The 23,725-nt window shown below is 53.8% G+C and overlaps 9 protein-coding genes across 9 annotated transcripts; 3 read left to right on the top strand and 6 right to left on the bottom strand.

Moving 5' to 3' along the window:
• Window positions 1-3,314: 3,314 nt before the first annotated feature.
• On the bottom strand, window positions 3,315-4,151 carry SODALDRAFT_360442 (hypothetical protein; the record flags this gene model as incomplete). The annotated part of the gene is made up of 5 exons (XM_028614264.1): window positions 3,315-3,352; window positions 3,501-3,579; window positions 3,656-3,680; window positions 3,777-3,880; window positions 3,966-4,151. 5 exons carry the CDS (start codon window positions 4,149-4,151, stop codon window positions 3,315-3,317), a joined length of 432 nt encoding a protein of 143 aa, XP_028465914.1.
• Window positions 4,152-4,685: 534 nt separating this feature from the next.
• SODALDRAFT_279012 (hypothetical protein) lies at window positions 4,686-5,523 on the top strand (the record flags this gene model as incomplete). Its single annotated transcript, XM_028608145.1, has 2 exons — window positions 4,686-5,265; window positions 5,339-5,523. Coding segments are annotated over 2 exons (765 nt in total), but the record flags the coding sequence as incomplete, so codon positions are not given.
• Window positions 5,524-6,206: 683 nt separating this feature from the next.
• SODALDRAFT_263777 (hypothetical protein) lies at window positions 6,207-6,596 on the top strand (the record flags this gene model as incomplete). Its single annotated transcript, XM_028607465.1, has 1 exon — window positions 6,207-6,596. A coding segment is annotated over one exon (390 nt), but the record flags the coding sequence as incomplete, so codon positions are not given.
• Window positions 6,597-7,267: 671 nt separating this feature from the next.
• On the bottom strand, window positions 7,268-7,874 carry SODALDRAFT_279000 (COX5B-domain-containing protein; the record flags this gene model as incomplete). Its single annotated transcript, XM_028608143.1, has 3 exons — window positions 7,268-7,432; window positions 7,507-7,607; window positions 7,712-7,874. Coding segments are annotated over 3 exons (429 nt in total), but the record flags the coding sequence as incomplete, so codon positions are not given.
• Window positions 7,875-9,121: 1,247 nt separating this feature from the next.
• SODALDRAFT_360438 (putative isomerase YbhE) lies at window positions 9,122-11,018 on the bottom strand (the record flags this gene model as incomplete). The annotated part of the gene is made up of 6 exons (XM_028614263.1): window positions 9,122-9,828; window positions 9,855-9,949; window positions 10,037-10,149; window positions 10,207-10,556; window positions 10,775-10,810; window positions 11,003-11,018. 6 exons carry the CDS (start codon window positions 11,016-11,018, stop codon window positions 9,122-9,124), a joined length of 1,317 nt encoding a protein of 438 aa, XP_028465910.1.
• Window positions 11,019-13,140: 2,122 nt separating this feature from the next.
• On the top strand, window positions 13,141-14,679 carry SODALDRAFT_278484 (hypothetical protein; the record flags this gene model as incomplete). The annotated part of the gene is made up of 2 exons (XM_028608116.1): window positions 13,141-14,445; window positions 14,485-14,679. 2 exons carry the CDS (start codon window positions 13,141-13,143, stop codon window positions 14,677-14,679), a joined length of 1,500 nt encoding a protein of 499 aa, XP_028465909.1.
• Window positions 14,680-17,314: 2,635 nt separating this feature from the next.
• Window positions 17,315-18,432, bottom strand: SODALDRAFT_324532 (hypothetical protein; the record flags this gene model as incomplete). Its single annotated transcript, XM_028609894.1, has 2 exons — window positions 17,315-18,166; window positions 18,334-18,432. 2 exons carry the CDS (start codon window positions 18,430-18,432, stop codon window positions 17,315-17,317), a joined length of 951 nt encoding a protein of 316 aa, XP_028465908.1.
• A 1,145-nt stretch (window positions 18,433-19,577) lies between these two features.
• SODALDRAFT_360434 (hypothetical protein) lies at window positions 19,578-20,513 on the bottom strand (the record flags this gene model as incomplete). The annotated part of the gene is made up of 7 exons (XM_028614262.1): window positions 19,578-19,623; window positions 19,683-19,743; window positions 19,868-19,914; window positions 19,978-20,188; window positions 20,264-20,285; window positions 20,370-20,409; window positions 20,440-20,513. 7 exons carry the CDS (start codon window positions 20,511-20,513, stop codon window positions 19,578-19,580), a joined length of 501 nt encoding a protein of 166 aa, XP_028465907.1.
• A 1,055-nt stretch (window positions 20,514-21,568) lies between these two features.
• SODALDRAFT_278793 (glycolipid 2-alpha-mannosyltransferase) lies at window positions 21,569-23,384 on the bottom strand (the record flags this gene model as incomplete). Its single annotated transcript, XM_028608133.1, has 5 exons — window positions 21,569-21,910; window positions 21,976-22,384; window positions 22,461-22,547; window positions 22,634-23,032; window positions 23,098-23,384. 5 exons carry the CDS (start codon window positions 23,382-23,384, stop codon window positions 21,569-21,571), a joined length of 1,524 nt encoding a protein of 507 aa, XP_028465906.1.
• Window positions 23,385-23,725: the final 341 nt, after the last annotated feature.

Here is a 23,725-nt window from a genome sequence, read left to right as displayed (position 1 = left end):
TATCGTACTTAGGTGGCTCTGGGTATTTATACCTTAGGTTACTAGGACGTGGTGCCTTAATCTAAGCTCGGAGTTACTAGTTCTCTTAATAGAGTTATATAATTTGATTACGTATAGCTTATATTAGGTCGGCGGCCGCGGTAGCCGTTATTCTAGCGTTGCTAGTAGCGTTACCCGTGGTATTAGCGTTATTCGATATATTACCTTCTATCGAGAGAGTACTGCTTATTAGGTGTTAAGGTCTACTTACCGAATAGAATCGATTAAAATATTATAACAGCTTCCGGTCCTCTATAGTATAGCAGACGATAGGAGACTAGCGTCGAGGTTTTAGTTTAAAATAAGAAGAGGATATTAACTAAAGAGCAGTAACTATCGTTCGTAGTGGTCTAGTCGTAGTTACGTCGTAAAGACTAGGCGTCTTCTTTATAAGGTAGGTTTAAGCGTAGAATAGTAGTCTAGGTGAAGACTTAGATTAATCGATGCCTTATTCTCTAGTAGAAGTAAGGCCTAGAATACTAAGGTATATATAGTGTGTTGTTTACTCTTGCTTACTAGGCCCTTAGTGATCACTCCCTATATTATTTACTCTTACTTACTAGGCCCCTGGTGATTACTCCCTGTATTATTCACTCTTGCTTACTAGACCCTTAGTGATCACTCCCTATATTATTCTAAAGTATCCTTTCCCTGTATCACGTGGCCTGACACGTGACTCCTTCCTGAGTCATCTTCTGGTTATGTCTTAGTGCGGCGTCACGTACCAGGGTATCCTTCCTGTATATTGTGTGTTGGGCCCGTTGGTCGTAACACCTCCTCCGGAGGCGATATATCTAGTCCCGACGCTATCTCTTCTAAAACCTCTAAAGGAGGAGAAAAAACTAGTATAACCACCTTACTAGTAACCTCTATTACTAAAAGAAGCGAGGCTAGTTTAGCCACCTCGTTAACGACCTTAGGAAACGTAGCGAGGCTAGCTATAGTGCTATAGCGTTTTAGACCTCCTAAGGAGGAGAAGGGGCTAGCGCGATTACCGTGTCGGGAGCCTCCGCGGGATATATAGCTATAGGTAATATCGCCGTTATCAGATTCCTAGCTATAAGGGTATCCTAAAACACCGCGTAGACGTTAAGATACGGGTCCTATTCTTAGGAGAGAGGTTAGTGATAAGCTCGCGACTTTAAAGGGGAAGTAGTTTTATAGGGCTATTCTTATTATCGTCGCTAATAAGGGTAGTCGTCTCGAATAACCTTTACGCGTGGCCTTTAAGGTGCGCTAGGAGAGGTATATATCGGTGTATCTTCGTAGAGTATATATAGTATTTCCTCCCCCGATTGATCTAGCTACGATAAAGGCGCTTATACTTTCTATCGGCGACGTCGCGCGTGTAAAGGAGGTATAGCTTAGTATAAACGCTACCGGGAAGGTGCTTAGGAGGCTAATTACCCTCCGACTTCTTCTTATTAGGTAAAGGCGGCGGTGATAACCCGAACTATTATATAGTTAATATAGCCTAAGGCGTAAGAGCGTGGCACCTATATCGTTATCGGTAGCACGCTTACTACTATTATTACGCTTATTATCGCCGGGGGCTAGCGCCGCCTATAAACGCTATAAATTAGCGGGGTTATTTTATATAAAGATCGCGAGAAAGGGATAGCTTACCTTAGACGGGGAACTCTTAAACTATACGAGTATCGATAAGGGGAATCTATAACCGAAAGGAGTTAGAGGAATCGTCGTAATAAGGAGGCGCGAGAATATATAGAATAGCTATAGCTATTATTATTATTATTATAGTTAGGGAAGAAGAGAGGAAGAGAGAGCCTATAAGGGAAAAAAGGGCATAATATATCTACGGATAGGATCTACGCGAGGGAGCCTACGTTACTATTTTAGGTATATAAATAAAGGGTTAGCAGGCGACCTAAGATTTCTTTAATATCGAGGTAAGGGCGAGGTAAGATAAAAAGACGCGCCTATTCCTTTATCACCGCGACGTAAGAGGGAACTAAGGCATAATAAGGGCGCGCGGTTATATAACCCCCGGAGGGAGGAGGGGGGGGATATATTACGAGTTAGCCCCGATATAGAGGATCCGGCTATACTCCGGATCTTCCTAGCTACGCGCTTAGTTAACGGACCTATATCGCCTAGCTATCGCCACCTTATAGCTAGCCTAGCGCTGTAGACTTTTCTCCTTTTTCTTCTTCCTTCCTTAGTTCTAGATAATCTATTATTACGACCTCACTTATGCCACGACCTATGACTAGTCGTTAACAGGCATAACGCCTTTAATTTATCTACGGAAGGCCCTACTATTACCTATTTACTACTATTATTAATAGCACTTTTCCTTTATTATTTACTACTATTATTATTATTCTTTACTATTTTATGGCTTTTATTCCTGCCTTTTAACTTGATATTAAGGGTATTATATAACCCTTTGAGGCTATGTTAAGGTTAAAAATAAGGCTAGGTTAAGGTTAGGCTAAGTAATCGTTCCGCTAATTACGGCGTAATAATTAGGGGGTATATTATATTCTATTACGTGAGCCACGGTATAGTGCTCTCCTATTAGTTAGAAGTGCCCCACTATCCTCGCTTAGAAGGTGGTAGATATATTTAGGACACGTATACCCGCCCCCTTTTTTCTTTCTCTTTTATAGATAATATGATTATATATTTTCTAAATCAACGCTCCCTATAAGCACGCTCCCGTTAATTCAATATATTATATTCTATTACGTGAGCCACGGTATAGTGCTCTCCTATTAGTTGGAGGTGCCCTACTATCCTCGCTTGGAAGGTGGCAGATATATTTAGGACATGTATACCCGCCCCCTTTTTTCTTTCTCTTTTATGGATAATATAATTATACATTTCCTGAATCAACGCTCCCTATAAGCACGCTCCCGTTAATTTAATAGTTATAAGCCCGGGAGGAATATAATACGCTAGTGTATTCCTGGAACTTCCCCTGCTAAGACTACCCGTTCGAAACCTAGCCGAGGAGATGCCTTAAATAAGCTTTAGTGCCCTAGAAGACCGCTTATACGAAATAAGCCGTGTCGATGTAAGTGTGTTTCTAGTCAGCCTTTAAGCACGAAGATCGTCCTTATACAGGCTAGGGGGTGTGTTAAACTATATATACCTCAAGAAGTACCTACATATTAGAGAATTCTCTTTTGGTGTAGTAGTACGTTTTTGAGTGTGATAAGAGGAACACGTCCCTCGTATGTCTACGGTCTAAGCTGAGGCCGAGCGAGCTGGGGCTTTTTCTCGGGACTACTGCTTAATTGAGTCCGCGTCTAGCTTTTGAAAGGCATGATGACAGCAAAAGTGAACTCTGGACAAAGTCACGGTTTGTCGGATAATTTCTCTTGGATGAATTCCAGCCAGAAATCCAGCCATAGTAATGGATACCGGTAGGTTGGAAGCGAGGCGCGCGCGGAAGGGGAAGGCTGAAGCACTCTTTCGACTAGAACAAGGCGCACTCTGGTTTGTCAGTCCATGTCTTGCGGGAGCCGCCCGCCAAGCCGTGGATTCAGAACGCAAGGGTTGGAAGCTGTTTGCCTACGGAGGCGGTTGAAAGACTGAAACCATCGTGCAATGGCAAGCAGAGACTCGGGAGTAGTTGTATGTAGTGCACATGAGAATCCGAGGACGCGTGGGGGCTGAGACGCAGAGGCTCGTGGATGTTTCACCTACCGCGTCAGATTTTCTATTCTGGAGTCCTTTTTACTCTTTTAGATTTCCGGGCTAGTCTGCACTAACTGTGGAGGAGCCAATCTTGCCTCTGTGAGCCGCCTTGCTCCACTTGCCCCCCCATCTTCAACCCATGGCCAAGAGCGGGGCCAGAGGCGATACGCCCCGCCTGCAAGCATGCAAATGAGACAAGCCGGTCAGTTCCCCGGTCGAGCTCGAACACCCAATGCAAAAGAATGCAGAATATCACCAACAGACAGTAACGGCTCTGACCTCTGACCGGGCTGAGATACGGTTCCAACGATATCATGCGTCGCTTGACGGGAATAGCCGGCGGTTACGAAGATGTGAGCCCCATCAAACTCTGAAATGTAGCGGCAATGGGCGCGTAGCATGAGAAAAGAGAAAATCAAGGGCTGGGATATGCGCGTGTAGCTCATGTGGGAGGGTTAAGGAGATAGAGCTCGAGTTATGGACGAGGTCCTCGCAGAAGAGGGATGGGAGATATAAAGTGCCGAGCATCCATCCGCCCCGAACCGAGTCCTAGAAGATCTGGAAAACATCAGAAAACAACATTCAAGTCAGCTTTCGCATCTCCTACTTCGCTACCAAACAGTCCAAGACATCGGAGCAGCCGTCATCGTCGTTTGTCATGGCTGCCAGATACATCCCAGCCTCCAACATGAAGAAGGTTGTCCTTATAGAGCCTTTGGACCAGAATGTCCTCGCTTGTAAGTCGTTGAAGGTCTGAGGCAAACAACATTTTCTCACAGTTAGTAGACCTACCTCCCGGCAGCAAGATTGTTTCCATCACCCCGCTCGCAACTAGCACCTGGGCCGACACATTCAGATCCGATGTCCAAATGGAGAGTGCCAGCAGGTATTCATGAAGGTATAAATGCCACACACCACCTCTGCAACACACATAACGACAAAGTTGACTTGGGCGACATGACTGACGACTTGGCGGCTTCAAGGCAACCACAGGGGATGTCGGACGACACATGATGGAAGGGACTTGGGAGGCCGAGAACGCCCTCTTCGATGCGATTCCGCTTCATGTACCAATACCGATAGGTTGGGGCACCTATAGCGCCGACCCGAACACCCACTTCTACATATCTGAGTTCATCGAAGTGACCGATGAGGTTCCCAGCCCGCAACAATGGGCCCGGGTCGTGGCTCAGCTGCATCGTCGCACCACGGGGCAATCGCCCGCTGGAAAGTTCGGGTTCGGGGCCGTCACCCATCTGGGAAATGTGCCAGTGGACAACCGCTGGAGCGATACGTGGGAGACGCTCTGGGCGAACCAGATGAAGTCCCTGCTGGATGAAGAGGAGAGGCGGCATGGGCCGGACGAAGAGTACACGAGGCTGAAGGAGGCCTTCTTCCGTTTCGTGCTGCCGCGGTACCTGGGTCCTCTGGAGGCAGATGGGAGGTCGATTCAACCATGCCTGATTCACTCCGACCTTCGGCCTGGTAACACGAAGACCATAGACGAGTCCAACAACACCTGTATGTTCGGTGTCTCGGCATATTGGGGTCATTTCGAAGGTTTGTTCAAACCCCCAACATTCCGACGTCTAAGATAGTTATTCCAAGGACTGACTTGGATTCCTGCCCATAGCCGACCTTGGGATCTGTCTCAATGACTATCAGTTCGGAAGGAGCTATATGGATGCGTACTGGAAGCATGCCGAGCCCTCGGAGCCAAAGAAAGACTTCGACACCCGCAACGCGATTTATGCGCTCAAGCATCATGTGCTCATGTCAGTGACGCACTATGATAAGAAAGAGCTCAGGATCAAGTAGGTCAAACCCCTGCCACGGCAAAGAAACACGTCTAATCCTGGCTTCTAGAGCGATCAACGAGATGAGGAACCTCGTACTGAAAGAGGAGAATGAGAGACTCCACAGCTGGGGAACCAGCTGGGAAAACGTAAAGTAAAGATTTGACGTTTCAGCTATTGGGATGTGGCATTACGATGAGAGTTTGTATCATACATCGCCTGTAAGTTCTCGTTTTGTTTCCGGTCTTGATAATGAACGTTTGGGGAGGAGGGAGGAAGCGTTGAAAGTTGTCGAACTCGCGGAGCATGCACTGTACTGCTGGGCGCACAGAGTCAGTAATAATGTATTGTATTTGCACTGAGCTAGCACGGTCACCAATGTGGATAATCCGTAGCACCTATCTCCGAAGGCATTATTAGTCTGTACTTGCTTCGTACGGGCCTCTCAAATTCGCATCCATTCATTCGCTCGCGACGTGTAATCTAAGTCGGAAGGCGTACATCCAGAAGCATTATTTAATATTTCTTCTTCTTCTTTTTCTTTTCTTTTCGTCTCTAGAACCTCATCTTCCCGCATCGACGACAAGTCTGCAACTCCCGAAACGCCGCGAGAAGGCGAACAGTCTTTTCCGAGACCACGAAAGCCAGTCGCCATCTCTGACTTACCCAACGCTCTGCCCGATCAGCCAGCAAAGCCGCGAAACCATGCCCGAACCCAAGCTAAACGCCAAGAACCTCTCCTACAACTCGACCCTCCCCCCGTTCCTCCGCGCCCTCCACGCCCAGGCCTCGGGCGACGCCGCATCAGGACCAGACCCCATCTTGGCCGCCCGGCGGCGCGCAACCAAGAAGCGCTCCGCCAGCGAAGAAGCCGAAGACCAGCCCCTCGTGGTAGACGAGAACGGCGACGTCGTCCAGGTCGGTCTCGATGCGGAGGGGAGGCTCCAAGAACTACCCGCGCCTGGGGAAGAGGACTCGACAGACAAAAGGGAAGAGGCGGACGAAGCTCGGAGGGAAATAGAAAGAGAAAAGGAAAAAGCAAAATTTGCCGGCATCGGGCCTGGTCGGAAACGGAAGGTCGGTAAGGTTATTGGTGGTGGCGACGAGGGAGAGCGGGCTGCGGAGGTGAAGAGCGGGGGAAATACCACAAAGGGCGAAGTCGAAGAAGGTTCAAGTAGGTCAAGAAGGCGAGAGGAAGATGGCGAGCAGGAAGATGGCGAGCAGAAAGAGGCAAAGACCGCCCATGGTCAAGGTGATCCGCCCAAGACCAAGAAGAAGGCGAAGAAGATCAAGCTGAGCTTCGATCCGGAATGATGTGGCCCTGTTTATGTCGATCCGCCTTCGCCATTACCTTTCATGTGCCCAGCGGCTGCGTCTGAGGCGCATCTGGAAAAGGGACGCAAGAACCCTGCCATATGCCAGAAGCACAAGGGGACCAGCAGTTAGATACCCCCGTAGCATTCCATGTTAGGACACGACTCGCTCTAGAGAGGTTGGGAAAACAAACATGACGCGAGAGACGTAATTATCCATCCATCCGGAGGAGCAGCCTCGAGTGAGGGAACAAAAGGAAAAGAAGAAAAAAAAAAAGACTTCTATACAGCCGTCTGTCGAGGTATTCTACACAACCAAGCCGCACCGCCTGCGCCCCAATATCGGCCATCCACTACCGCCACATCCATTCATACCTGACCGTATTTTCTTCGCTCCGCTATTTCACAAATTGAACTCGATATTCTTTTCCACGCCTTCCGACACCGTTTCTTTTACAAGTAGCGGTACTCGGGCTTGACGAAGTCGGCGAAGGTCTTGGGCTCCTCAACGCCGTGGTGGTCGTGATGGCCGTGGTGGTCATCCTGGGGCCCGACGTAGTCCATCTTGTAGACGCTGCCGCACTCGGGGCATCGCTCGATGGGGCGCTCGCGGGAAATCTATTGCAAGTCAGCATGGCATGCCAGAGAGGATTCTTTCGAGCCTTGGCGTAGGTCCAGGGTAGAACACGTACGGTCAGCCAGTGAACGTTGTGGGACTCGGCAGGGCAGCCCGTGCAGCCAACATGTTGCTCATCGCCGGCGGAGCGCACGTGGATGGGGTCCTCCATGGTACCTGCGAATCGAACGCGTGTCAGTGTCTATTTTTCTTTTCTTCGATTTCTTCCTCGGTCCCAGTTCGTTCTCGAGGAAGAAATGGCTGGGTTGTCGCATGCTTACCGGTGCGCGAGGAGTCCAGAGGGCGCATGTCGAAAATGTCAACACCCTCCATCTTGCCGAGAATCTCGAGCCGCTCGAGACCGGTGGCCTGCTCGAGGTCGGTCGGGATAGTGCCGGGGGGGGCACCAGGACCGATGAGGTCGTCCTCAGTCTTGATCTCTGTTCCAGTGCGTAACGGTCTTGATTAGCAAAAAGTTTCATTCCCCATCCCCAAAGTTCATGGGGAGGGTTTATCGCGACGCTGCCGTGGCATGACACAGCGTGCAGTGTAGCGTGATCGAGCTCGAAACCCCAACCCCCACCCAATCGTCGTCGGTAGCAGCAGCGGGACCCTTACCGCTCAGAGTCTTGTACTTGACGTCCTTGGTGGCAGCCGCGGCATTGGCGGACTTGATGGCGTCACCTAGAGTAGACAAAAGCAATTCCCCGTCAGCTCAACCCGGTTCGACGTTGCTGGTGCGGATGGTGCCCGGGGCACACAGCAGCACGGGGAAAAGACGAATTGGAGCTCGTACGCTGGACGAAGGTGGTGGTGAAGGCGCGCCTCGCCATGGGGGCTACGACAGCCCGGCGGGCGACGGCGGCGACGGATCGTGAGAGGTACATGGCGGGCGGCAATGGGCGGTGGTGTTGAGGCGAGGTGACGTTGAAAAGAGGTCGAATTGAAGAGGGATTTGTGATGGTCTGATTTGATGATTTGGATCCTGGCTTCCTAGCTGCGGCTATTGCTCGGTCCACGCCCGAAATGACTAAGCCAGCCAAAGCCCAACGGCTAAGCCTGATGAGCAACAAAGTCACGTGATTTGTAAGAAAACACGCTTCACTGCTCGTACTGTACCTTACTCTTCTCTCCACGCCCTGTGAACACTAAAGGTACCTACCTAGGTAAGGTAGGTGCCTTACCGAGGTAGGCTCTGGAAGCATCACCGACCGAGAAATTTGGATGCTCTGTCTGGAGTGAGATTGTCCAGATACATCATTGTGCAAGATGGGCTAGTGAGATCCCTTTATTGTCCTGTTAATGCTCGAGCCGTGTCAGGATTTTGAGCAATGTGAGCCTCACCGACAGTCACCCAACTGTCACCACAACCCTCGCTGGAGATAGATACAACGGTACAGCACAAGTTCAATCCCACGTACAATCAGGACGAGCACTGACCGACGACACCGGTCATATCACTTGTCTAACCATCAATCGATGGGCTGTATTCACCACCATACCATGTCTATCTATCTAGGGTATTTTGCCTCACGAGAAGCCCAGCCTCAAATGAGTTCCTCTAGAGTTCGGAAAAGAAAAGGAAAAAGAAGAAGAAGAAATTGAAAGATGCAGTTGACGCCATGCCGATACGATCATATTGCCCACGACATCACGCGCTGATCTTGCCATATAATATGCATGTCCTGCATCTAAGCAATCTGCAGGACAAACTGCGGTCCAAAGCCCTCGGGTCCAAACGTCTCAACATCGACACTCGCAACGGGCGTCTCCGCCAGCGTACCATCAGACGGGTCACGGGACAGCGCCAACAGCCCGAAACCGGCAGCGATGTTGGAGGTGAAGAGCAGATCCTCGTCAGCGGCGAGGCTGAACATGCGGGGGTTCACGCCCGCAGAGGGCACCAAACCGACAAACTCGACCTTCAACCCCCCGAAGCAGGCCGAGGCAGGGGCGGCGCGGAAGTGGGCGATGGAATCGGTGGCGCCGCCCGTGATCCGGTTGGAGACGTAAATGTGGCGGCCGTCCGCACTCGTCTCGATGGCGCCCGCCGCGGAGCTGCTGGAGTTGGTCGGGCGGCGGCCAAAGGTGCTGAGGGCGGGCTGGGAGGGGCGGAAGTCGATCCCCGTCCCCGTCCCCGTCCCCGCCTCCGCGTCGTCGTAGGTGACGGCGAAGACCTCGACCGTGTTGGCGAGTTCGCAGACCACGACGTAGTGGCTGGCCTTGGTTGGGTCCTCGCTGGACGGGAGGAAGGCGCCGTGGCGGGGCCCGCAGCCCGGGGTGGGAACGCGGGCGACGTTGACGAGCTCCCAGGCGTCGTCGGCGGAGTCGACGAGGAGGATGAGTCGGTGCCGAGGTCGACGACGGCGAAGTAGCGGCCCGAAGGGTCGAGGGCGGACTGGTGTGCGCGGGACGTGTCTTGACGCTCGTGGGGGCCGAGTTCCTCTTCGGACTTGATGTTCTTGATCAACTTGGGGGTGCCCTCGGAGATGTCCCAGATATCAATCTGGCCCTCGGAACTAGAAGAAAGAGAGATTAGTGTGCCGAGCGGAAAGAGGGGGCGAGAAGCTGGGCGAGACGCTGGGATCCAAGGGATAACGGCTTACTAGGAGCTGCCGACGAGTCGCGTCTTGTCGGCGTTGAACTCGAGGTGAACAACGCCGGTGGACCCCTCGACGATTTCAGGTTCGGAAGAGAGCTCGTTGGTAGAAGGGTCAAGCTAAGTGACATTACATCGTCGGGTTAACCACGTTCTTCGACTCTGAAGCAGGCAGACGCCCGAACATGCCTTGAAAAGACGAAGCTGGTTGCTGTTCTCGTCGACGGCATATAGTAGGTCGGGCTCCTTGAAGGCCATCCAGCTCGCAGTGGTGCCCTCGATGGAGCTCTCGGCGACGATATCGAAACTAGAGCCGTCGAAGCTGGCGAGAAGAATCTGGCCCGGGGCACCGACGAGCACCTTGGAAGTGGTGTCCTGCCGCTTGCCAGCAGTGGCGGAGACGGGAATGGAGGCAGCCGAAGCCAGGGCCGCCGTGAGAACGGAAAATCCAAATTCGGGGCGCATCTTGGTGTTCTCGCAAGACGGCGGGTGAGAGTGGCCAGTGTTGGCTCGTATGGTACACAGATCTCGATTGTCAAGAGGCGCGTTTTGGTTGTGTATGTTGCCAGTGGATGTTTGTTACTCGCAACAGGCAGGAAGTGTGTACGGTAAGGCACCTTGTGTATTAAAAAGAGAGCGACCGGCGGAAAGAAGTACAAGCTGAAGAAAGACTCCGAGTCAGTGAAGGGTTGTACGAAACACGGAGTACCGAGTCGCGACTCGGAGAACAAGGGAAAGTACCTACTGATGGTGAATCCAGAAATGGAAGGCAGGACCGCGGCTGTGTCTCAAAGGGAAACAACGAAAATGATAATATATTGGAAAATCGACATGAAGGAAAGAGCGACCACTTGGAAGGGGAAAGGAAGGGGGCGATTAATTCCCACACATCTTTCTCTCCAACTAAGGTAAGGTACCTTATACAGTCACTCGCTCAATCAATAAAAAAAAAATATAGATATATCATCATCACCAACAACCAACAGCATCTAGCCAGGATTAGATGATCGACAAAAAGCCGGCGTTTGACGGGTTCACACGAAAGGGGGATTCACATAGCCGCGATGGTCCCCTGTCCAATGCCCCAGAGGATCAGGGGGTAAGCGCGAGACCAGAGACCAACAAAGAAACAAAGGGATGAGAATGGCACCACGTTAGTTACGTCTGCCAACATGATTCGCGAGTCTTGTCCGTTGCATGAGAGGCGGAGGTTGAAACGGCGGTTTGTTTCTACGCACCAACAACTGCCGTTGACTGCCGTGGAAGAAGCTGTCAGAAAACTTGGCGACAAACGTCCGCCTAGAACGGTGGTTGGTCAAGAGTGATTGATTGATAGAGACGTCAGGAATACCTATGCGATCATGCCCAGAGTAAGTAGCTGCGTCCTTATCATGAGACACCCAGTGACGGAGCGTCCACCGGGGCCGGTCCCGATAGCGTAAAAAGAATGCCTTAATGAACCCCCGGTCTGGCGGGGACGCTTAGTGGGCAACGGGCCCAGTGCAATTGACCGAACCCCACCAGCCAGACGGGAAGGGCGGCTCCATCCTTACAACGTACTTGTACCCTGCCACGAGAGGGTACCTAGCCCCTGGGGTCTGTTCACAGTGTGATAAGTACAACACCACTATTCGTACTGGTCACTTGCACAAAAAACTGGAAAATCTTCAACAAGTTGTTGAAATTGTCGAACGGGGCCTAATTATTACCTTGCATACTTCGTTCGCATCTTTCTATGCATTCTTGTTCCCTCGGCACACGGGAAATGCTGGCGAGCCGAGAAAGATTGCTCTGCCGGGGTACTCCGCAGTCCCCCGGTTCTCTTTGTGCAGTTCCGAGATGCATATAGCGGGACGACAACGGCCACAATCCACGAAGCAGGATTCGAGTGCAGATGGTTGACACCGTATCATGCCCTTTCCTGCATCATCAATTTCGGGTAAAGCCATTATTGATTGTCCTATCACGGACCTCAAGGCTTCCTCGGTCTTCTCAATCCCTTTCTTCTTTCTTTTCTTTGTTGCCGCTGTGCCGAACATAGGAACGACGAACCATCCCCGTAATCCGCCCCCTCCCCTCGTCACAACACCACCTCGACTAATAGACCTCTCTCTCCCCTACACCACCCACGTTTTATCGTAGTACAGCGCTGTTCCAGCCTTTTGGTCCGTTGGGTTGCACAACGTAACGTCGTCGACAGCCACCGCGGCCCTGACGGGAATGCAAGGAGCTCAACCAAGTCTTCGGATTGACCCGGCAGAACCCCTGTCTGGAGTATCCCTCACTATCGCCGCCATGTTTCTTCTGTCTTGGCTCGAAAGCATTCGACGTACGTTGTGCGTAGCCGGAGTTCTCTCCGGTGAACCTTAATTATTATAACGGACTTGCTCAACGAATGGTCAGAATATGATATGTAGTTTCTAGTGTAGCGTGTGCCTTGTCGTCCCGTCTCAAGATGTAAACCCCTGACCCTAGTCTTCCATCACTTGGCCACTTGGCCACTTGTCCACTTGGCTTGATCTTTCCTACCACCTAATTACACCTTTTCATCGTCAGTCCGGGATGAACGCCCGTTCCGTCATGGCCTGGCTGGTTGATCTCGCCACTTCTGTCGTTTTTCGACCCTGTCCCTTCGTCTTCCCCTCCCCCCGTCTCTCATCTCCCGGGGGGTTCCGGCGCATGATCGTGATGCGCTCCGCTCCCCCTAGCTCTACTCCACGCCACGGGCCCCATCGTACCAGTAATAGAGAGGTACATAATACCCTGAAGCCAGCCCATGAATTCGCCTGCTGGGGTATTTCCTTCAACGGAGCATACCTGTGCTATGATATGTATGTATCTATGTTATTATCTTATTATCTCTGGACCTTGATTCTCGCGTCGTATCGTCGTCCCCACGGCTCTCCTGTGGCAGTAGCAACTTAGCAACTCAGCAACCCCTGAGGGCCTCTCTCGCCGTCATTCCTCGCCGCATCCAGGGCATTCAACATGGCCACTCAGTTTATACCACGCCAACCAAGTGAGCGGTTGTCTCGGACACCACAGCTACACCAAGCCAACATGAACTCCCCATCGTTCGCCATCGCCACGGGAACTCCCACCATGGGGTCGATGGTGAATCCGTGTACCCCGGCTCCCACGTACTGGTCGCCGGCCGGCCCAGATGCCCCCGGAGCCGTAACTCGCTCCATGGACACGCTCGAGAACTTCTACAAGCTGCTCGCCGACAGCAGCTCCAAGCTCAACCGGGAGCACTGGGCCCTCACCATGTCCTTCCGCCTCGCCTTCCCCGCCTCCCTGGGCGATCCCTTACCATACCTCAGGCGTACCTGGCTCGCCGTCCGCCATCTGCATCCGGGTATCGGCTCCACAGCGCCGCCTACCGACCCGGCCGATCTTACCTCCAAGGTGGCCCTGACCGTGCCACCCTTGGACCCGGAGGCCTGGTTGGCCAAGTCCTTCGTGGCCCACGACGACACCACCCTCGTCGAGGACGACGCCACCGCGGCCCTTTCGCTCCGTCCCACCGAGACGGCTACCCTGCACTGGGTCCCCGCCACGAGCACGATCGTCTTCCGCTCGTCGCACTGGCGCATCGACGGCATGGGCAGCATCATGCTCGCCCACGCCTTCATGACCACCCTGGTCTCGGTGCTGCGACGGGGGCTCGACGCCGATCTCTCGGCCCACGCCTCGCCCGCCGCCAACGGGTCCCTGACCCCCAGCCTCGACGACATCGTCCGCTCCCCCGCCGACGAGGCCTCCACCCCAGAACGCCTGAAGAAGGCAGCCGACAGCCTGATCGCCACCTTCCTCAAGGGGCTCCCCACCGTCGGGCTCCCGACCATCCCCGGCTCCGAACACGCTACCCCGGGCCCGACCGCGCGGGCCCAAGTCTCCCTCGACCGCGCCACCACGGCCGCCGTGCTCGCCGCCTGCAAAGCCCGCGGCTTCACCGTCACCTCCGCCATCCACGCCGCCCTGCTCCGCGTCGTGGCCCGCCACCCGCAACACCCGCTCGCGAAGAACTACGCCGCCTTCGTAGCCACCGACATGCGCCGCCGCCTCGGCGCCCCCTGGGACGGCGTCCCCTACGCCGTCGGCATGTTCAGCTCCGGCGTGCCCGTCTGCATCGAGGGCGCCCAGGAGGAGGAGGAGGACAAGCCCTTCGCCCGCCTAGCCGCCGACTTCCACGCCGTCTACAGCCAGGACCTGGCGCGGCTGGGCGTCGACGACCGCGGCGCGCCCTTCAGCATGCAGGACATCGTGGCCCCTTACGTGCGGCGGACCACCAAGCTCTTCATGACGACCCCGGTGCCCGGGGGCACGATGCCGCCGATCCAGAACCCGGACCTGAGCTCCCTGGGCCCCGTGGAGACCGTCCTGCGGCGCAGGTACGTCTACGCCTGCGGCGACGTGGTCGTGGACGACGACGACGACGACGACGACCCGGAGGAGAGGATCGAGGTCACGGACTTTTGGCTCGGGGTCGAGATGCTCTCGCGCGCGCTGCAGTGCCATCTCTGGACGTTCCGCGATTCCCTCACGTTGCAGGGCTGCTTTAACACGAGCTTTTACGAGAAGGATTTCGTGGCCGGGGTGCTGGGCCAGGCCATGGAGGAGCTGCTCGCTGGGCTTGGACTTGCCTGAGGTGGCGGGAGTGTTCACGGGTTCTGGTTGGCTAGATTCTCTTTTCTTTCAGTACATGTGCGGAAAAGCCGGGTCTTCGGGCTGCGGTGGCGTTCTGGGGTGGACTGGGGGGGGGGGGGGTGTTTCGTCTTTTTTTCTTTCTTTTTCTTCTGGAACGATTTTTGTTCGCAGGATCATCGTACCGCGATTGTCCGGGCCGCAGTCTTATCGGCGAACTTTTGTTGAAAAAGCCACTAGACGATGATGGAAGTCGGAATGGCGAGTAGCGGTATCCCGCATCCCCCCCCTCGGTCCTCCGCAAGCGCCTATCCTATTTAGGCCGCGCTGCCCGAGGGCGTTCCTCGGCTCGGAAATCAGCGTCTGTGCCTAAAGTCCCGGTACATCGTGAGACCGTGGACACGAAGACGTTGGTGTTTAGGCGGCTTCGGACAAGGGAAGGACATAGTGAGATTTTGAGGCTCGAGATCAATACAAATAGCTTCAAAATAAGCAGCGAATTCGTACGTTAAAGCATCTAAGGTAAGTCGGATAAAAATTCTTTGTCTTCCCTATATCCACGATCTCACGATGTACCGGGACTTTAGGCACAGACGCTAATTTCCTAGCCGAGGAACGCCCTTGGAGCGCGCCCTAAATAGGATAGGCGCTTGCGGAGGACCGAGGGGGGGATGCGGGATACCGCTACTCCGGAATGGCAGAACCCTGGCCAGGGACCAGGTTGTACGATGTACTAATTAGCGGTGAGCTGGTACGTTGTACAAAGTACGAATGCGGAGTAAAATTAATATTCGTGTACATACGTTGTACGTGTACGTTGTACGCTGTCCGCTGTACGCAGTAGTGTACAACCAACGTACGAGGTACGAAAAAGACAGGGGTGAAGTGGCTTTTGGTGTGGCGGCGGATTGCGGGTTACGGACCGGAGCGGTTCTGCCAAGTGGGCAGTATCTTCAACAGGCTTCATTGGCTGATCTGAACAGTTTAAGTGGGTTCTTTGCTTGGTCCCAGCTACAGTGTACGTACCTACTGTACATACCTCCAGTAATAGAAGGTACGAACATTCATCGCATTCATCGAAGGATCACATCAAGCCCCCACTGTGTTTCTATTCGGCGAGAGGAACCGTCGGTGTACGGATAAGTGGACAGTTGCAATACCCCGGGCTGTTGGTTTCACCGAGAGGTTTCCAGAACGATGGGAATAGATTGCTGCTACACGTTTTGAGGTCGTATGTCGTATGCTTCCCGAAATGAATAAGAGTTGTCGTTATGCATGACCGTGGCACCAACGGTCAATGAGACCCGAGAAGTTCTGGCCTGAACCACCGTCTTGGTAGGATCGCGACCCGATAGTTTGGCCTTTGGTGCCGGTTAGACGGATCACAACTCCTGGATTAGGAAAGGCGTCCAGTGGTGGTGGGTGGGATGGTGGGAAGTAATAAGGTAAGGTACACTACCTTACGGAGTACGAATATGGAGTACGTGCGAATACTCAGCACTTGGCACGCAATACCTGTGCGCAACGAAATGAGTGGCACATAGTTCTACCCGCCTCGGCCTTTGACCTCGATAGATGCTTGTCCTAAGAGATCGCCTTTCCAATAAACTCGAAAAGACAGTACAGAAGAGAAAAGACGGTGGCATCGATAAAGGTGAAATGCGAACAAGACCAAGTGCAAGCAACATGAGAAACCGATACCGAAGGTATACATTATGTACCACGACTCTCACGGTACTCCCAGTTCACACTGTTGACGGGGTTCGATGGATTGACATGGGCCGAAAGTGGATCCTCCCCCCCCCCCCCCCACAATGTTCCATCTCACCTGAACCCCTGTATCCCCACTAACACGGATTAGGTAAGGCGTCCATTCCTTCTTCCATCCAATCCCAAGTACCGAGAACGGAGCCTCGACTTCATCTCCTTCTTCCACACTTCCTTCATCCTCCCAATGGCCCCACGAGAGCACTGCTATGACCCCGCAAGTTGAACCGGGGACGGACAGGCAAGAAACGCCAACCCTGGTTTGAATTGCATGCCGGTGTGCTTACCGGACGCTCAGATGATTTCGGGAATGATGAATGTCGGAGTCGGACTCGAAGGGGAAGGAGTGCCGACTTGCGAAGTACGGTGTAGATCCTTCGCGACAGGCTGCATTTGCGTCCCATTGCTTGCTTGAACCCTGGAACTTCAAAGCTGGCGGGGGTTGCCGACTCACAGTGAACTAGGGCTCGTCACGTTGATTCGATTCTCATCGAGATGCAGCCGGTCCCTACTACCCACGGAATACACATGTATGCTTGGTCCAAGTCAAGTCCGGTCCCTTCCATTTCGGGAAGGATGGAAAGATTAGGCGGCATTCCAGGAAAAGATGACCTGCATGGAGGTGTTTCTCTTGCTGTTCTTCTCTCTGCCTGGTCTAGAGACGCCGCGAGCCGTGTTATCGAACTACCTTCATCGTCTCCATTGGCCGTCTATTCTATGCATTATTACATTCCATCGTACAGTCAGTCCTGTATCTGCCAAGTTATACCCGTCAATTCACCGCCCCCCCCCCCCCCAGTGGCTCCGTCATTTTTGCAAACACCCATCTATCTATACATGGCGGAACGGCTTGCCGCATAGGGGCGTAATCTCATGCAGCTTCTGCAAACATGGGCAGCAAATACAGTGACGCCGCCCAGAGACACCACAGCTTCCACACCACCTCGTCCCACCACTGGCCCCACCGCATCAGCGTCAACACGGCCATGGCGCAGCCGATACTCAAGGGACCTGCCCAAGACCACAAGGCCGCGCCCCAAAACGCCGGGCAGGCGATCGACCACGCCACCACCATGACCGCCAACGAGCCGCGCGCCGGGCCCTCGCCATGCAACAGCGGAATCGTCCGCCGACCTCGCGCCATATCCCCTTCCAGGTCCGGGAAGTCCTGCGCGTGCACGGTGGTCATGACGACGGCGCCGGTCAACAGAATCCACTCGTACGCCCTCCTCTGCAGCTGCCCCTCCCCCTGCGCCAGGACCGCCAGCGCCCCCCAGCTGAAGCACATGAGCCCCCCCGCGTTGAGGGCGTTGCGCAGCCAGATGTCGCTGCCGCTGCCGTCCAGGTCGTTGTACATCCACACCAGCACCATGAGGCACAGGCTCGACCGCAGCGCGCCGAGCCAGGCGCTGGCGCCCACCGCGACGGGGATGGCCATCAGCAGCCACCGCCTGGCCTCCTCGGGCGTGATGCGCTTCGACGGCAGCGGGCGCCATGGCTTGTTGTTGGAGTCCTCGATGATGGCCCCTTCCAGCCGCTGGTTGGCGATGTCCTCCACCAGGAGGTGGAGCCACACCCACGCCAGCATCAGGGGCACGCGCCGTGCCACCTCCCACCAGCCCGGTAGTTCGTCGTCCTCCGCGACGGCCACCGGCGCCGCTGCCGACATGACGCCGGCGATGGCGAAGATGCTCTGCGGGAACACGACCGTCTTGAAATCGCTCTTGGTAAATAGGAACAAGGTTTTCAGATGATCATGGCAATGGCAATCCTATCCGCGGGGAGGGAGGGGGGGAAGGGGGGGTTGAGACTTCAAGTCAGCTCAACTGCTAAGACGCCATTAACACAAAACATGAAGGGCCCCCCGGCCCGGTGGATGACAGTGCTTACCCCCTTCGTGGCTTTTGGGCCGCCGTCGCCGTCGCCGTAGCTCTCGTCCAGGTGCCCCAAGCCTTTCTCGGGCAATGAGCATTGCTGAGAGGTAGTCATTGTTCGTCAGGACATCGAAAAGGGGAGGGGTTGTAGCACGAGGCCGAAGTGAGAATACTGAATCGTTAAAAACTGTCGAATGGGCCCAGCCAACTTTTTCCTCCCCCTACCGGACGAGGGGCGGGCGGGGGGTGGTCTGGTCATGCTTTTTGTATCCGTTCCCGGTCTTCGGAAACACGGATCCAAAAACACCGCCGAAGAAGACGCTGTCCGTGGGACGGCAAGAAACCGCCGACAGACAGCACAAAGGACAACTGGGTCTAAAGCTATTATTCTATGACTGTCTCTGCGGCGTCTTCTTTTTCGACGGATGCACCCGTGGTCTTTTCTTTTCTATCGTGAGGATTTTAGCTGCCCCCCCGGATGCATCTCACTGAACTTTGCTTTCCCTTCGCCGCCCTCTCCAACTCTCCCCCCCAAGCCGGCCGAGCCGGCTCCATCTTCGCGCATCCTCCCCCGGTCCTTGCATGAAACGGATCGCTTTTGTCCGGCAATTTCGAAGGCCTGCCTCATGGGAGCCTAGCACACACCCTTTTGCAGCAGGTATTGATTAGGTATTACCTAGTTCTCTTCGCCGTGGATGGCCAATCTCTCAATTTCTCCAGGTAATTTCGGCCCCTGCCGGAGCCACAAAATCTGGTAGACGGACCATCACCCAATACTCCGGCCTCGTCAGGCTTGAGGTACTGAGCATTAATAATTACCTACAGCCCAAAAGACAACATGGTATAACGTATTCTTGTCCCTCTTTTCCCATGAGCCCTCTGCGTAATTTATTACTCTGCATGTGGCTTGCGTCTGGTTCGAGTCTGGCTTTCACTTTTACACGAAGGGTCCTGGACCTGGTCTCGTATATACGGCCCGTCTCTCCTCTTCCTGGACCACATGCACTCACTTTTGCACTACTCCCTACTCAGTAGGTCGGAAGCACTTGACAAGATCGCATGCATCCCTCGATAACGGATAACGCATTTCACGTACGTTGTACGTTGTGCGTTGTACGCTGTGCATACAACGTAACATACCTGCAGTCATTCTCACTGGCCTGGCCTGCACCTCCATGGGCCCCTGGCAGCTTCTCCCTCTCCTGACTCCGTAGAGCCCTTAACACTTCCCATTCGCTAGCCATGCTACAACAGTCTTTATTAGGCACTCAGTGATGATATGCAGAGGATGACGGAGATGGTGGAGCTTGGAATGGCGGCAATGGGACATGTCACCTGCATATGATTCTCCCGTTCACTACCCACTCAGTCTCCGGTGGCATGGATTCGGTACCGAGATTGTGCTGTGACCTTGGGACTTGGGAAACTGTGCGCCTCGAGGGATGGCAAGCGTCGTGGAATCGAATCCGTAACTTGTCCTTTCCAACCCCCCCCCCCTCTTGTCAAACGTCCCGGGACCCTGGAGGCAACACAAACGTAGCCTAGCTTACCGATTGGCTCGCGGGTTCGAGACCGTTCTATGATCTTTGTCGCCGACCTGTGCGTAGCAGTCAGTCATCGATCGGGGAACCCTGACACGTTGACATGGCGCGACCCTCACTCACCCCCTGACTCCATCAAGGCCTGGTGTCTGAGAATCAGACGATGCTGCGTGTATGTACGTTGTATGTGCTCCGTTGATAATCTCCCGTCGAGCTCCAGGGGAGGAGGCACTTGTTCCTTGGCAGGCATCTCCTCGGGGATCTCCAGACTCCATCTGTGTCGTCGGCTCTCGGCTCCGTCATCGTATCCCCTGCCCTGGGTGCTGTGCTCTGTTATGCATGGACAACAAGCCTTTGTGCCATCGGATGCCATCCTACCAAGCCATAAAGTTGGGCAAGTCTGACTTGATTTGGACGTGGTGTTCAACTCAAGTCATGTGTGGTATGTAAATCTTGACAACGGCCTCCTTCTGGTGTCATCAACCTTTCGACAAAATATGCAAGAGCGGACACTCTCAAGAACCACACAGGCGTCCGTTTTTGCGTGTCGTCTGAAGACACGAAAGAACAATCAAGGATACTGCGTCTTCGCAGAGGGGGTGAGGACAGCCCAAAACGAAGAAGAGGAAGATTCAGGTATGGGGAGAAGGGTCATGCTCCATACCAAATCCGTCCGTCAATTCTCCCTTTCTTCTACGGATATTTCTCACAAAAGGATGGCCTGCCCTAAAGTATGCCATGGATACAACATTATTCACGTCCTTAACTTAGACCACAGTACGAGGACGGCGTCCCAAGGGCACCTCTCCCCAACCCTTCGTTCAATCTCAGAGATATCGTTGCCTTCGGCGTACAAGTATCCTTCTCATCTTGCTCCCGCGCATTTCCTCTGCTCGCTGGAGAACGGCGTTTCTGGTGTCCTGAACCAAACTTTGCGGGCGTCGACCAAGAGGGCAGCCAAGATGGATAGCAACGGGTTACCAGACAAGCCGCACAAGATTCGAAAGAAACCACGTAGACAGGAGACATTATATCGTATTGCTTTGCCTTGCCTAATTAGGCCTTCGTCTTCCCTTCTCCGCCGGCACTCTATCCCTATGCATATGCGTGCGTAATGAAGACGTAATGTCAAAAAAACCAAAACACAACCTCCTCAGAATGGACGATGACAACTTGACAGGATTATAGACAAGACGCCGGAGAAAGTCACCCAATGCATCCGTCGGAACTCCAAAAAAAAAAAAAAAAACAAGAAAAGAAAAAAGAGAACAGAGGATAGGGAGAGAGTTATCCAGAAACAATCCTGTCCGCTCTGCCGTGTATTCGTATTCCGACAAAACGACCCCCCCTCCAAACCAGAATCCATTTCCAGAAAGAACCAAGAAAAAAAGGAACGAAAGAGCGGAGGTGAAACCAAATCGGAGATGGAATACGCATGTCCCCCCTTCCGTGCGCCTGCAGACCATGGAAATATATACAGCACACCCTTTTCTTCCTTCTTTCCAGTGCTCGGTGCTGCCGGCTATCTCTCTTGCTGTGTCCGGTCCGTATATATATATGTGCGTGCGTGCGCGTATGCACGTGTTCGTGCCGACTTCACATCGTGAATCCTGCAGTGAATCGAGCAAGCCAGACGTGGGGAGGAGCTCGCCTCGTCTTCCCACAAACGACCATACGGCGAAATCAAGCAAGGCGGGATCACGACCAAGATCAGGGACTGGCCCAGCCGCCCGCAACGTCGACCCACTCTGCAAGACACGACCCCTCCTTGCCCTCGACGTCGACAATGTCGGTGTCGCACCGGCACCGGCAGCCCACCCCGTTCTCCTTCGCCTCGTCCCAGTGCTCCCAGTAGTCGTCCTCGGCAATGCGTGCCTGCTCGTCCTGTGTCGTCGTCTCGAGGTACTTCTGCCGTGGTAATTGCTTCCCCGGCGCGTTGGCAGGGCAGTGTTGGATGGTGGTGTGTCGGTAGCCCAAGTCGCGGAAGTAATGGATGTCGCCAGGGCCAAGGAGGGCTCCGGCGGCCAGGGAATGGACGGGCGCGTCTCCCCACTGGTAGCGAGGGTGGTTAGTGGCGAGACTACAGCATGAGAGAAGAAAATAAAAAATCGACTCACCCGCTCCATCCAGAAGCCTCCGCTACGGTCCATGGTTTCGAAAAACTCTTCATACTCCCTACTCCGGAACCAGCTGAGCTTGGCAATCTCAAAGTTGGACCAGAAATGGCACATATTATACGTCTCTCCTTCCATCGACTCTGGGTCAATCTTCGGGGACGCATTGTTGTTATGGTTCGGAGACTGGTTCTGCAGGACCTTCTCGGACGAGTCCTCGCTGCCAGAGCCGTCCTCCTTGGGCTCGACGGGTTCCACGAACATCTCCCAGAGGCCCTTGGACTTCAATCCCTTGTTCCGCTTGTAGGCCGACGCGTATCGGAAGATGTTGGGGACGGTCTCGCGGAGTTCTTTTACGGCAATGGTAAATCCGTATGTCTTGTTCGCCTTGGTCATTTCTTGGAAAGGGTCGCTAAAAGAGCAGGTTAGCGGTGTTCGACAGGGGGGGCTAAGGAGTCTCGGAGCATGGCTAGGGATGCCGGACGTACTAGGTGATGTCGCAAAAATAGCTGACCTCCGGCTCGAGGCGCCAGTACCATTCGTACTTCATCAGGAGCTCGTGTTTGTAGAAGAATCTATCGGGTCAAGGGTCAGCACAGTGTCCGGGCGGTTAACCGATTTCAGGACAACACTGCAGGCACATAGCATAGTATATTATTACCCCGAGTAGAAGCGGCACATGGAATGGTAGCTCTCCATACCGCCGTACATGACGGCAGCGTCGCCCTGTTTGGCAATGCCCTCCTTGGCGACGTTGGGGTCGATCCAATCGGGATACCCCCACATGTCGGGCCCGACGAGGCCAAACTCGATGGTGGCGGAGGTGTAGTTCCGCACGGTGTTCTTGAAGTTGTCGTCGAACTCGACATCGTTGAGGAAGACATAAGGGTAGTTGTACCAGCGGTTGAAGTGGCGCTCGATAGCCTTCATAGACTGGACGACGCCGTCGATTTCCGTATTCCGGGCCAAGACTACGAACGTGGCGTTGGCGCGGGGCTGAGTGGTGTCGATTTCGCGGCACCCTTCCTGGAAGACTTTATCATATTGTTCGCTGATCTTTCTGTTGGGGTGATGTGGTTAGACAAGATGCTGATGACGAGCGGCAGACTATGACGCAGAACATACCGAATAGCGGGAGGAGGCCCAGGGGGCATTAATATCCTCCCGGGCGAGCTGGGATGGCTGACGAAGAGAACGAGGATGAGGATAACGACGATCAAAGGGAAGGCAATGACAACGCCGAGCGGGATGGAGACGGTGGAATTGCCGCGTAAACGGAGAGGTTTCCTCAGGAACGCAATGCGCGACGATAACCTGCTGGAGCGAGAATGTCTGGAGAATCTGTCGTCGGAAACGGGAAGGAAGGCTGGACTGGTCGGTGCAGACTTGACGCTTCGCCTGAGGATGTCCATGGCTGTCCGGGTGGGAGTCGTCCAAATAAACGACGAGGAGGGTATTAGAGGTGGCGATTAGGCGATAGCATACAGCTGGTGTCGTGTCGGAATGAGCTGGGGAGCGAAAAGTAAGGCAAGGTATGCGTATGATGGCTCCAATGACGGGATTATAGAGATCTAATGTCGCATGAAGATGCCGAATCTGAGAGAAGAGAATGTTTTGTCTAAACTTTGGGTCGTCGTGCGCGTTCGTTCGTTCGGTCGTTGTTCGTTGTTCGTTCGTCAAGAGTATTCGGAGCCGCCAAAGGTAAAGCTGGAGGAGCCGAGCGTGCCAGGAAAAACGTAGGGCGTCGACGGCT

This window comes from Sodiomyces alkalinus (genome assembly GCF_003711515.1).
Source record: "Sodiomyces alkalinus F11 unplaced genomic scaffold SODALscaffold_6, whole genome shotgun sequence".
NCBI lineage: Eukaryota > Fungi > Ascomycota > Sordariomycetes > Glomerellales > Plectosphaerellaceae > Sodiomyces > Sodiomyces alkalinus.
The sequence above is the reverse complement of the archived record's forward strand: the minus strand, read 5'-3'. Positions and strand labels throughout refer to the sequence as shown.